Source organism: Loxodonta africana, chromosome 3 (genome assembly GCF_030014295.1).
Source record: "Loxodonta africana isolate mLoxAfr1 chromosome 3, mLoxAfr1.hap2, whole genome shotgun sequence".
Taxonomy (NCBI): Eukaryota; Metazoa; Chordata; class Mammalia; order Proboscidea; family Elephantidae; genus Loxodonta; species Loxodonta africana.
This window is the reverse complement of record NC_087344.1, coordinates 6645612-6658631: the sequence shown is the minus strand read 5'-3', so window position 1 is coordinate 6658631 and position 13020 is coordinate 6645612. Positions and strand designations below refer to the sequence as shown.

At 48.3% G+C, this 13020-nt stretch overlaps 1 protein-coding gene across 2 annotated transcripts; it reads right to left on the bottom strand.

The window, feature by feature from the left end:
- Window positions 1–252: 252 nt before the first annotated feature.
- Window positions 253–12741, bottom strand: EBI3 (Epstein-Barr virus induced 3). Of its 2 annotated transcripts, none has more exons than XM_023540997.2 (5): window positions 12530–12741; window positions 10861–10984; window positions 9786–9964; window positions 7132–7289; window positions 253–683 (listed from the first exon to the last, which is right to left on the bottom strand). In XM_023540997.2, exons 1-5 carry the CDS (start codon window positions 12594–12596, stop codon window positions 531–533), a joined length of 681 nt encoding a protein of 226 aa, XP_023396765.2. In that variant the 5' UTR covers window positions 12597–12741; the 3' UTR covers window positions 253–530. The 2 variants fall into 2 exon arrangements, with proteins under 2 accessions (XP_023396765.2, XP_010599565.2); XM_010601263.3 differs by having other exon boundaries at window positions 256–683; window positions 10861–10981; window positions 12530–12739.
- Between the last annotated feature and the right edge of the window lie 279 nt (window positions 12742–13020).

Below are 13020 nucleotides of genomic sequence, written 5' to 3'. Positions count from 1 at the left end.
GTGAGCAAGCCAAACTACGGAACTGAATACATTCCACTGTCCTGTCCCAAGCAGAACCTTGACCACCTCTGCCCAACCCCCCAACCCCAGCCCCAGGTTTCTCCGCTGGCCCAGCCCTGACCCTCTGGGAGCAACGATTTCCCATGTTTGTATCCTGCTCTGTCTGTCTCATCTCAGACTCTTTGAAGGCAAAGCCCAGACTGAGTCCTCCCTGGGTTTTCATTCGTGTCCGTTCAATGAAGTGAGGAAGAGTCCCAATTTCAACAATGATTATTCTTTTTTTAATTAAACAATAAAGACGATCTCATATTCGTAGTTCACAGACCCCTGCACCATGGTCAAAGGAGGGGGAACATCCTCATTTCACAGATAAGGAAACTGAGGCTCAGAGAGGTTACAGTCATTGTTCCAAGGTGGCCCAGCAATGTGGTGGCAAACCCAGGGCTTGAACCCAGGCCAGTCTGGTCCCGTTCACACCTGGAATGGGTGGCAGGGACACAGTCCCTCTGCGGGGCTGCTGGAAGACCTCACTACTCGCCCGGAGTGATGGGGAAAGTGGCAGGGAGACTCCAGTCGCTCAGTTCCCCGTAGTTCAGGAGGTCCTGAGCAGCCACCTGGATGCAGTACTTAGCTCTCGGCCGCACAGACCTGAGGGTGAAGGACGTGTCTTCAATGGGCCCCACCTGAGGGCAGAGACGGGTTTGGGTCACTTGGAATAAGGAGGTTGGGAGGTGCCATTGTACACAGCCCAGCATGACACTGTGCCCTCCCTTCTCTAGGACTCTGGCCCCATCCTAAACAGCATCCCTATACACCCCTTGTCCACGCCTTTGGCCCTTCCCCATTCTAACCTGTTCTGCCTTCGGTGCTTGGCTTCAGAGCCACCTCTTTCAGGAAGCCTTCCTAGATCACACACCACCCCACGATGTCTCACCACTGAGTGTCATCATACACCAGGATCCCCACCCCCAACAATCCCACTCTTTTTTCCAGGTCCCCAAACTGGAGCCTCTGTCTTTGACCTTGATGACACACTTCCTCCTTCCCCTGTGCAGCCCTGTATTTCTTTATTTTTTATTGTACTTTAGATGAAGGTTTACAGGACAAACTACTTCTGACTAAACATTTAGTACACACGTTGTTTTGTGACATTGATTACCAACCCCGCGACATGTCAACATTCTCCCTTCTCGGCCTTGGGTTCATCTATTACCAGTATTACCAGCTTTCCTGTCCCCTCCTGCCTTCTCGTCCTTGCCCCGGGCTGGTGTGCCCCTTTAGTCTCGTTTTGCTTTATAGGCCTGTCCAATCTTTGACAGCTCTGTATGTCTTGTTCTCTCTTTTGCCCTCTCTCTGTCCCCACGGCTCCACACTCTCCTCCTAGATGCTGGCCCTCTCTGCCTCCTGTCTCACCACGCTCCATCCCAGCTGCCAAAGGTATCTCTTCAGCCCCAGACCTGCCTCCCTTGCTCGACCTGAGCTCTCCAACATGGAGATTTGGCTATTAAAGTTTTTAAAATGATTATTATTGTTGTAAATACATATATAACACAACATTTGCCAGTTCTGTTGTTGGTAGCTGTCGTTGAGTCGATTCTGACGCATGGCGACCCCACGTATGCAGAGTAGAACTGTGCTCCATAAGGTTTGCAAGGCTCTGATCTTGCAGTAGCAGATAGCCAGGCTTTTCTTCCAAGGCACCTCTGGGTGGGTTCAAACCACTGACCTTTCTGTTAGCAGCCCAGTGCTTTGCCATTTGCACCACCCACGGACTCCTTAAGTTTTAAATATAGATGACCGTATGGTTGCACAGCTTTGTGACTACACGCAAAACCACTGAACTGTGTATGCTTCAGAAGGGTGAATTTTGCAACATGTAAGTTCTACTCAATAGAAAATTGCAAAAAAAAAAAAAAAAGTTAAATAAAATTTAAAAGTCAGTTTGGAAACCCTGGTGGCGCAATGGTTAGGTGCTACGGCTGCTAACCAAAAGGTCGGCAGTTCGAATCCACTAGGTGCTCCTTGGAAACTCTACAGGGCAGTTCTACTCTGTCCTATAGGGTTGCTATGAGTCGGAATCGACTGGACGGCAGTGGGTTTGGTTTTTTTTTTTCCTCAGTCGCACTCACCACATTTCAAGTACTCAGCAGCCACACGTGGCTAGTGACTCCCATCAGAGCACTGGGGACAGCCCAGACGCAGGGCATCGCACAAAGTTCTATTGGACAGCATTTGTCGTTAGGTGCCATGGAGGCAGTTCCAACTTCTGGAGACCCCATGTACAACAGATAGAAACACTACCCAGCCTGCTTCATCCCCACAATTGTTGCTATGCTTGAGCCCATTGTTGCAGCCACTGTGTCCATCCATCTCATTGAGGGTCTTCCTCTTTTTTACCGACCCTGTACTTTACCAAGCACAATGTCCTTCTCCAGGAACTAGTCCCTCCTGACAACATGTCCAAAGTAGGTGAGACAAAGTCTCGCCATCCTCGATTCTAAGGAGTATTCTGGCTGTACTTCTTCCAAGACAGATTTGTTCGTTCTTTAAGCAGTCCGTGGTATATTCAATATGCTTCACCAACACCATAATTCAAAGGTGCCCATTCTTCTTCAGTCTCCTTATTCATTGCCCAGCTTTCACATGCATATGATGCAATTGAAAATATCATGGCTTCAGTCAGGCACACCTTAGTCCTCGAAGTAACATCTTTGCTTTTTAACACTGTAAAGCAGTCTTTTGCAGCAGATTTGCCCAATTCAACGCATCGTTTGATTTCCTGACTGCTCCTTCCATGGACGTTGATTGTGGATTCAAGCAAAATGAAATTCTTGACGACTTCAGTATTTTCTCAGTTTGTGATGATGTTGCTAAGTGGTCCAGTTGTGAGAATTTTTGTATTATGTTGAGGTGTAATCCATACTGTCATAGATTGACTTGTATCCCCCCAAAACACGTGTTCACTGAGCTGGGTCATGTGTCCCAGTGCTGTGTGGTTGTCCATCATTTTATGTGCTTTCCCTGTGTGTCGTAAATCCCATCGCTATGATGAAATGAGATGGATTAGTGGTAGCTATACTGATGAGATCTACAAGATTAGATAGTGTCTTAAGCCAATCTCTTTGAGATATAAAAGAGAGAAGTGAGAAGAGAGACAGGGGGACCTCATACTACCAAGGAAGCAGTGCCGTGAGCAGAGCGCGTCCTTTGGACCTGAGGTTCCTGCGCTGAGATGCTCGCAGACCAAGGGAAGACTGATGACGGGGACCTTCCTCCAGAGCCAACAGAGAGAAGGCCTTCCTCTAGAGCTGATGCCCTGAATTTGGACTTGTAGCCTGCTAGACTGTGAGATAATAAACTTCTCTTTGTTAAAGCCATCCATTTGTGGTATTTCTGTTATAGCAGCACTAGATAACTAAGACACATACTGAAGGCTGTGGTCTTTGATGTACATCAGTAAGTGCTTCAAATTCTCTTCCCTTCCAGCAAGCAGAGTGGTGAGCCTAAACCCTGCAAAGGCTCAGCTCCTCAGCCCAGCATTTGAGGCCACCAGGGACACAGCTGTCAGCTCTCAGAAGCTCCTTTGTTTGTTTAAATATATTTGTTTTTAGTTTAGGTGGAATTCACGTAGTATAAAATGAACCCTTTTAAAGTGTGTAATTCTGTGGCATTCATTACATTCACAATGTTATACAACCGTCACCTCTATCTAGTTTCGAAATATTCTCATCAACCCAAAAGGAAACCCTGTGCCCATTAGCAGTCGCTCCCCATTTCCCCTTCCCCCTAATCCCTAGGCAACCTAATTCAGTTCATGTCTCTATGGGTTTACTTACCCTGGATATATCATATAAGTGGAATCATACAACATGTTATCTCTTGCGTCTGGCTTCTTTGGCTCAGCACCATGTTTTCAGGGCCCACCGATGCCACAGCATGTGTCAGGACCTCATTCATTTTTATGGCTGAATAACATTCCATTGTATAAATGGACCACAAGTTGTTTATCCGTTCATCTGTACATGAACACTTGGGTTGTTTCCACCTTTTGGCCATTGTGAATAGTGCTGTCATGAACACACATGTACATGTACATGTATCTGTTCGAGGCCTTGTTTTCACTTCTTTTGGGTATATACCTAGAAGTGGAATTGCTGGGTCATATGGAAAAAGAAGAAGACCCTTGTGATATTTAAGGTCGTGTGTCAATTTAGCGGGGCCATGATTCTCAGTTGTTGTTGTTGTTGTTAGGTGCCGTCAAGTCAGTTCCAACTCATAGCAACCCTATGCACAACAGAACGGAACACTGCCCCGTCCTGCGCCATCCTCACAATCGTTGTTATGCTTGAGCTCATTGTTGCAGCCACTCTGTCAATCCACCTCGTTGAGGGTCTTCCTCTCTTCCACTGACCCTGTACTCTGCCAAGCATGATGTCCTTCTCCAGGGACTGATCCCTCCTGACAACATGTCCAAAGTATGTAAGACACAGTCTCGCCCTCCTTGCTTCTAAGGAGCATTCCGGTTGTACTTCTTCCAAGACAGATTTATTCGTTCTTTTGGCAGTCCATGGTATATTCACTATTCTTCGCCAACACCACAATTCAAAGGTGTCAATTCTTCTTTGATCTTCCTTATTCACTGTCCAGCTTTCATATGCATTTGATGTGATTGAAAATACCAAGGCTTGGGGCAGGCGCACCTTAGTTTTCAAGGTGACATCTCTGCTTTTCAACACTTTAAAGAGGTCTTTTGCAGCAGATTTACCCAATACAATGCGTTGTTTGATTTCTTGACTGCTGTTTCCACGGGTGTTGATTGTGGATCCAAGTAAAGTGAAATCCTTGACAATTTCAATCTTTTCTCTGTTTATCATGATGTTGCTCATTGGTCCAGTTGTGAGGATTTTTGTTTTCTTTATGTTGAGGTGCAAGCCATACTGAAGGCTGTGGTCTTCGATCTTCATCAGTAAGTGCTTCGAGTCCTCTTCATTTTCAGCAAGCAAGGTTGTGTCATCCGCATAACGAAGGTTATTAATGAGTCTTCCTCCAATCCTGATGCCCCGTTCTTCTTCACATAGTCCAGCTTCTCGTATTATTTGCTCAGCATACAGATTGAATAGGTATGGTGAAAGAATACAACCCTGACGCACACCATTCCTGACTTTAAACCAATCAGTATCCCCTTATTCTGTCCGAACAACTGCCTCTTGATCTATGTAAAGGTTCCTCATGAGCACAATTATGTGTTCTGGAATTCCCATTCTTTGCAACGTTATCCGTAATTTTATATAATCCACACGGTCAAATGCCTTTGCATAGTCAATAAAACACAGGTAAACATCCTTCTGGTGTTCTCTGCTTTCAGCCGAGAATATCTGACATCAGCGATGATATCCCTGGTTCCACGTCCTCTTCTGAAACCAGCCTGAATTTCTGGCAGTTCCCTGTCGATATACTGCTGCAGCCATTTTTGAATGATCTTCAGCAAATTTTGCTTGCGTGTGATACTAATGATAAAAAAAAAAAAAAAAAAACTTCTATAATTTCCGTATTCGGTTGGATCACCTTTCTTGGGAACAGGCATAAATATGGATCTCTTCCAGCTGGCTGGCCAGGTAACTGTCTTCCAAGTTTCTTGGCATAGACGAGTGAGCACTTCCAACGCTGCATCCATTTGTTGAAACATCTCCATTGATATTCCATCAATTCCTGGACCCTTGTTTTTTGCCAATGCCTTCAGAGCAGCTTGGACTTCTTCCTTCAGTACCATCGGTTCCTGATCATATGCCACCTCTTGAAATGGTTGAACATCGACTAATTCTTTTTGGTATAATGACTCTGTGTATTCCTTCCATCTTCTTTTGATGCTTCCTGCATCGTTTAACATTTTCCCCATGGAATCCTTCACTATTTCAACTCGATTCTTGAATTCTTTCCTCGGTTCTTTCAGCTTGAGAAACGCTGAGTGTGTTCTTCCCTTTTGGTTTTCTATCCCCGGGTTTCTGCAGTGTCATTATAATACTTTTTCTTCTCGAGACGCCCTTTGAAATCTCAGTGGTCCGGCAGTTATGTAATGACATAATTTGGCAGTTATGTAATGATTAGTTATCCTCCATTTTGTGATATAGTGTCATCACCTCCATGATGTGACCTGATGTGATCAGCCAATCAGTTGTAATGGGAGTTTCTCAGGGGTGTGGCCTGCATCCAATATATATGGGCATTTTGGCAAAGCTCGACGGCTTTTGCTCTCTCTGGATTCTGCATCTGACTCGTCATCATCTGACCTCTGGTTCTTGGAACTTGAGCCAGCAGCCTGCCATATTGCCTGCTGATTTTGGGATTCGCTGGCCTCTACAATCTGTGAGCCATCAACCTGTCGTTTGACCTGCTGATCTTGGGTTTGTCAGCCCCTGCAGCTCTGTGAGTCAGGAGAAGCCTCCAGCCTGAGGCCTTACCCACAGACTTGGGGCTTGCTGGCCTCTACAACTGCCTGAGCCATTTCCTTGAGATTAATCTCTCTCCCTCTCTCTCTTTACATATATATATATATGTATATATGTATATACACACACACTTCTTCACTGGTTTTGCTTGCCTAGAGAACCTGCCTAAGACAACCCTCAGTGAGAAGGATTGACACAGTGGGTGCGACAATAGACTCAAACACAGCAGGAGTTGTGAGGACGGCACAGGACCGGGCGGTGCTGCTTTCTGCTGTACACAGGATCACTATGATTTGCAATCAGCTTGACAGAACCAAACAACAGCAACGACATGGACTTCGTTCCTTTTTATGGCTGAAAAATATTCCATCACCCGTATATACCACATTTTGCTTATCCATTCATCTTTTGATGGACATTTGGGTTGTTTCCACATTTCGACAACTGTGAATAGTGCTGCAGTGAACACTGGTGTACCAGTCTTTGGATGGATACATGTTTTCATTTCTCACGGGCAGAAACCTAGGAGCAGAATTGCTGGCTTCCTATGTTTCACACATTTGCCACTACAAAGTGCATGCAGGCCCCCGCACACCTCCAAGCCTTTGCATGTACTGTTCCCTCTACCCGCCATGGCTGATACCAACCCAACCACCCTTTCTGCCTTCCCCCTCACCATCCTCACCTGCCGGAAATGGGCAGATCCGTGACGCTTGTAGCGGATCCAGTATTTGAGTGTGAAAATCTCTGGGACAGGCCAGGACCGGGGGGGCTCCCACTGTACCTGCAGCTGCTTCCCAAGGATGTGGCTCAGGCAGACGCCCTCTGGAGGGTCTGGTTTGACTGAGGACAAGCAGGAGACAAGGTCAGGGGAGGGCAGATTCATTCATTCATTCAACCAGCAAATATTTATTGAGCATCTACTGAGTGCTGGGTGCTATCCCAGACACTGGACACAACAGTAACCAAGACAGATCCAATTCCAGATCTCCTGGAGCTTACAATCCATTAGGGGAGAAGATAAGACACAGGAAAGAAATTAGCAGCTCATATGGAGCAGGCAACAAAGTTTCGGAGTGTGGGGTGGAGAGAGGGTTGCAATTTTTTTTAAAGACATGATGCACATACCACAAAATTTACCCTTTTATAGTGTATGTCTTAGTAGTGCTGCTATAACAGAAATATCATAAGTGGATGGCTTTAACAAACAGAAATTTATTTTCTCACCATCTAGGAGACTAGAAGTCCCAATTCAGGGTGTCGGCTCCAGGGGAAGATTTTCTCTCTGTTAGTTCTGGGGGAAGGTCCCTGTCATCAATCTTCTCCTGGTCGAGGAGCTTCTCAGCACAGGGACCCCAGGTCCAAAGGACACGCTCTGCTCCCTGCACTGCTTTCTTTGTGGTAAGAGGTCCCTCTGTTCTCTGCTCCTTTCTCTCTTTTATATCTCAAATGATATTGACTCAAGATATGATCTAGTCCTGTAGATTAAATCCTGCCTTATTAACATAAGTGCCTCTAATCCTTCCTCATTAACATCAAAGAGGTTAGGATTTACAACACATGGGATAATCACATCAGATGACAAAAGGGTGGACAATCTCGCCATACTGGGAATCATGGGCTAGCCAAGCTGACACACATTTTGGGGAGACACAATTCAATCCATGATAGTGGACAATTCAGTAGTTTTTAGTATATTCACAAGATTGTGCAACCATCATGAGTGTTTAATTCTAGAACATTTTCATCACCCCCAAAAGAAACCCGAGACCCATTAGCAGTCACCCTCCATTCTCCATTGCCCCTGAGCCCTACGCAACCACTAATCCACTTTCTATCTATCTCTGTGGATTTGCCTATTGTGGACTTTTTATATAAATGGAATCATACAATACATGGTCCTTTGTGACTGGCTTCTTTTACTCAGTGTCATGGATTGAATTCTGTCCCCCCAAAATATGTGTCCCAATTTGTTTGGCCATGATTTCCGGAACTGTGTGGTAGTCCTCCACTTTATGATTTTCGCATGCATTGTAAATCATAATCTCTGCCTGTGGCTAAAGAGGATTAGGGTGGGATATAACACCTTGCTCAGGTCATATCCCTGTAAAGGGAGTTTCTGTGGGGTGTGGCCTACGCCACCTTTTATCTTACAAGAGATAAAAGGAAAGGGAAGTAAGCAGAGAGTTGGAGACCTCATAGTGCCAAGAAAGCAGTGCTGGGAGCAGAGAGCATCCTTTGGACCCAGGTTCCTGCACAGAGAAACTCCTATTCCAGGGGAAGACTGATGACAAGGACCTTCCTCCAGAGCCAACAGAGAAAGCCTTCCCCTGGAGCTGATGCCCTGAATTTGGACTTCCTAGCCTCCTAACCTGTGAGAATATAAATTTCTCTTTGTTAAAGCCATCCACTTGTGGTATTTATAGCAGCACTAAATGACTAAGACACTTAGCACTGTTTTCAAGGTTCATTCATGTTGTAGCATGTATCAAAACTTCATTTTCCTTTACGGCCGAATAATATTCCATTGTGTGGATGGACCTCATTTTGGTTATCCATTCATCTGCCGATAGACGCTTGCGTTGTTTCTACTTTTGGGTTCTTATGAAGAATGTTGCTATAAGCATTCCTGTACAAATTTTTGTGGTACCTTGTTTCATTGTTCTATAGCAACTGGTTTATATGATAATTCAGTTCTGAGGAACTGCCAAACTCTTTTCTAAAGCAGCTGCACCATTTTACATTCCCACCAGCCATGTCTAAGGGTTTGCAAGTTTTAATAGAGTGTTCAGAGAAGGCCTCATTGAGGAGGTGACCTATGAGGAGGGACCTGACAGAAGTGAGGGAGGAAGCCAGGTGGGTATCTATGGGAAAAGCATTCCAAACAAGGGGAACAGTGTGTGCAAAGGCCCTGGGGCAGGACCAGGCCTGGTGAGTTGGAGGAACAGTGAGGAAGCCCGTGTGGTGGGAGCAGAGTGAGCAAGGAGGAGAGGGCGGGAGCGGACAGCACGGAGGCGACCGGGCAGGGTGTGCAGGGCCCTGTGGGCCTCCGAGAGGACTTGGGCTTTTACCCTGAAGGAGGGTGGGACCCTGGAGGGCTGTGAGCAGAGGAGGACGGGCCTGACTCAGGTGCTCACGGGCGCCCTCTGGCCGCTGCAGGGGGAACAGGCTGTGGGGAGTGGGGACCAGGCGGAGGCAGAGGAGGGAAGTGGGCGGAGTCTGGATAGATTGTAAAGGCGGAGCCAACGGGACTGGGTGACAGGCAGAAAGTGGGGGCGAGAGAGGAGGGAGGAGCAGGAACGTGATGGTGGCCCCCACACCCCCGCGTCCCCCACTCACTGATGTTCTCTGGAATGAAGGGCAGGAGGGTGCTGCTGACGCCCCCGGGGTGGATGGCGGTGACATTGAGGACGTAGGGCACGCTGGAGAACATCTGGACGTCGGAGATGGCACAGCTGGGGGTTTCCGGAGTCGGCTGGAGGCAGGGTCGGCTCTCCCCTTGGGCGGCCATGCCGAGCCTGGCACGGGGCGGGGGGCTGTGAGGGCTTTGGGGCCGGGCTAGACCCCAAATTCCAGATGAAAGCAAGGAACGGGGGGCGGAGGGGGGCACAGGCTGGTGAGCCAAGAGGTGGAATGGCAACATCCCAGCTATGGAATTCCAACATTACAGAGGCCTACAGAGTCTCAGATTCTGGAATGTGTAAGGAGAGGATCCTGACTCTAGATTTCTGGGACCAGGATTTCAGGCCTTAGAATGCAGAGACTTCAGCTCAGCACCGTTCATTAGAATGCCTGGAATGTTCAAGACACTCTCTTTGTGCCTTGTCCAATGTAGCAGGCACCAGCCAGGTGTGGTTGCAGGTGCCACCAAGTGAGACTTTTTAACTTAATTTCACTGAATTTAAATTTGGAGCCCTGGTGGCACAGTAGTTAAGAGCTTGGCTGCTAACCGAAAGGTCAGCAGTTCAAATCCATCAGCCAGTCTTTGGAAGCCCTCTGGGACCGTTCTGTTCTGTCCTATAGGGTCACTATGAGTCAGAATCCACTCCAAGGCAATGGGTGAGGTTAGGTTTTAGGTTGATTTAAATTTAAAAGCTGATGCTCCATTCAGTTATCAGAAAACTTGGAAGTCTTTAGGAACAAAACGGATGTGTACATCTGTTTCTTCAACTGCAAATTTTGTCCAAATCTGAATAAAACCAGTAGGACTGACCTTGACTCATTGTGACCCCACATGTGTCAAAGTAGAACTATGCTCCATAGGGTTTTCACTGGCTGATTTTTCAGAAATAGATCACCAGGCCTTTCTTCCAAGGCACCTCTGGGTGGACTCAAACCCAGCCTGAGTTCTGGGGTCCCCAGGAAGTCTTGTGTCCCCAAGGTCCTTTCCCATCTCCCCTCCTAGCTCTCTGACCTATATGTAGCGATGAAGGAGGTGGGCCTGGTGGAGTTTGGAGCTGGAGGCTGGGTCCAGGAGCAGTCTACGGCGATTGGGTACCTGAAGGCTCGGCACTGCACCCTGAGGTGGCTGGGACCTGCTGGGGCCACGGGAGGGAGACCGAGGAGTGTGAGCTTCCAATTCACCCAAGATTGTCAAAGCCCTACTGTGTGCCCAGCCCTACTATATTGCCAGCCAGTGCCAGGCACACAGTAGGTGCTTAATAAATGTGTGTGGAAGGAATGAGTTAATGAATGAATTCATCTACACCATCTCTCACCCACTCTACAAGCCACCAAGGCAGGAGTTATTAGCCCATTTTCCAGATGGGGAAACTGAGGTTCAGTGAGCCACAGAGGGGCACTAGGTGGCAGGAACCCAGGCAGGAGGGAGATGTTTAACTGTATCTCTATTTTGCAACATCTTTGTGTTGAAGCACATGGCTGCATTCCTTATTCCAAAATGAATACCCACAATTAAAAGGTATATTTCTACCCACATCTGTGTTGTTGTTGCTAGCTGCTATCAAGTCAGCCCCTAACTCACAACAGAATGAAGCGCTGCCCGGCCCTGTGCCATCCCCCTACTTGGCTGTGGATTGGATTGTTGTGACCCGTAGGGTTTTCGCTGGTTGGCTTTTGGAAACAGACCGCCAGGCCTTTCTGCCTGGCCCGTCTCAGTCTGGAAGCACAGCTGAAGCCTGTGCACTGTCCTGGGAACACCCAAGCTTCCACTGGTGGACAGGTGGTGGCTCTGCATAAGGTGCACTGACTGGGAGTGGAACCCAGGTCCCCACATGGAAGGCAAGAATCCTACCAGTGAACCCATTAATGGCCCCGCTATGTTCTTCGTGCTAGTTGATGAACAAGCCATTGTGACTCACAGTGGCCCCACGTGACAGAGTAGGACTGCCTCATAGGCGATACTCTTTACGGGAGCAGATCACCAGGTCTGTCTCCCATGGAGCCACTGCGTGGGTTCGAACCTTCAAAGTTTAGGTTAGCAGCTAAGCACTTAACCATCGAACCACCAGGGCTCCTTTCCCCTCTATATTTGTATCCCTATCTATATCTCTTTAAAAAAAAAAAACAACATATTGCTATCCAGTAGATTCTAGCTCATTGCCACCTCATAGGGTTTTCTTGGCTATAATCTTTACAAAAGCAGGTTGCCAGGCCTTTCTTCTGTGGTGCTGCTGTCAACCTTTAGGTTAGTAGTCGAGTGCAAACTGCTTTTGCCACCCGGGGACTTCATCCATATCCATATCTCTATCTTTGTCTATGATGTATCTGCATCTCTTTTCCTCTCTGGAGCCCTGGTGGCGCAGTGGTTAAGAGATGGGCTGCTAACCAAAAGGTGGGCAGTTCGAATCCACCAGCCGCTCCTCAGAAACCCTATGGGGCGGTTCTCCCCTGTCCTATACGGTCACTATGAGTCCAACTAGACCGCAGTGGGTTTTTTGGTTTTTCCCTCTCTGCCTGTTTCCCATCTCTTCAGTGGGTTGGTAACCCTGTGCCACTAGGTGTGAGTTCTGCCCGTCCCAGCCCTGTCCAGACATGACATAGGAGGTCAAGGGCGAGGTCCCCAGGTCAAGGCCACTGCCTGGGGGACTCCCTTCCCTCCTCCACCGTGGGGGCCCACGCACCTTCCCTTCCACCGCAGGGCGCACAGCCGGCCCAGAGAGCGACAGCCAGGAGAAGCCTGGGGGTCATGATGCAGGCGCTGCCTTCAGGGGCTGGAGCGGAGCACCTCGGAGACTTGCTCAGTCAATCCGACGCGCTTGAATGGTGCTCGGGCAGCAGGGGGCTGGGATCCGCCCGGGGAAGCCCAGGCTGGGTCTGGGCCTCACTGCCTTCCCCTCTGCCTGATTCACTGCAGGGTTTGTCAGTGGGACGAGCAGCCCCCCGCCCAGCCGCCCAGAGAAGGGTGGGTGGGGGTGGGGCTGGAATGTCCCAGGGGGGCGGGCAGAGGCTGGGAAGGGAGAAGTGGTGACCCCGTGGCCTTTCCCAGCAAGGCTGGTCCTTCCGTCCTGCTTTCCGGCTGCAGAGTCAAGGGGGAAACTCCGGCGAGGGGAAGGGGGACAGGAGAGACAGAGGGGGAGGAGAGAGACAGAGACAGAGACAGAGACAGAGACAG

Bases quoted from the DNA above. Each gene is read 5' to 3' on its own strand.
- EBI3 (XM_023540997.2), bottom strand. From the start codon at position 12,596: ATGACCCCCAGGCTTCTCCTGGCTGTCGCTCTCTGGGCCGGCTGTGCG. The intron at 7,290-9,785 runs GTGAGTGGGGGA...GCTTGTCCTCAG, and splicing joins CTTCATTCCAGAGAACATCA to TCAAACCAGACCCTCCAGAG. The intron at 684-7,131 runs GTGAGGATGGTG...CTCTGCCCTCAG, and splicing joins GATCTGCCCATTTCCGGCAG to GTGGGGCCCATTGAAGACAC.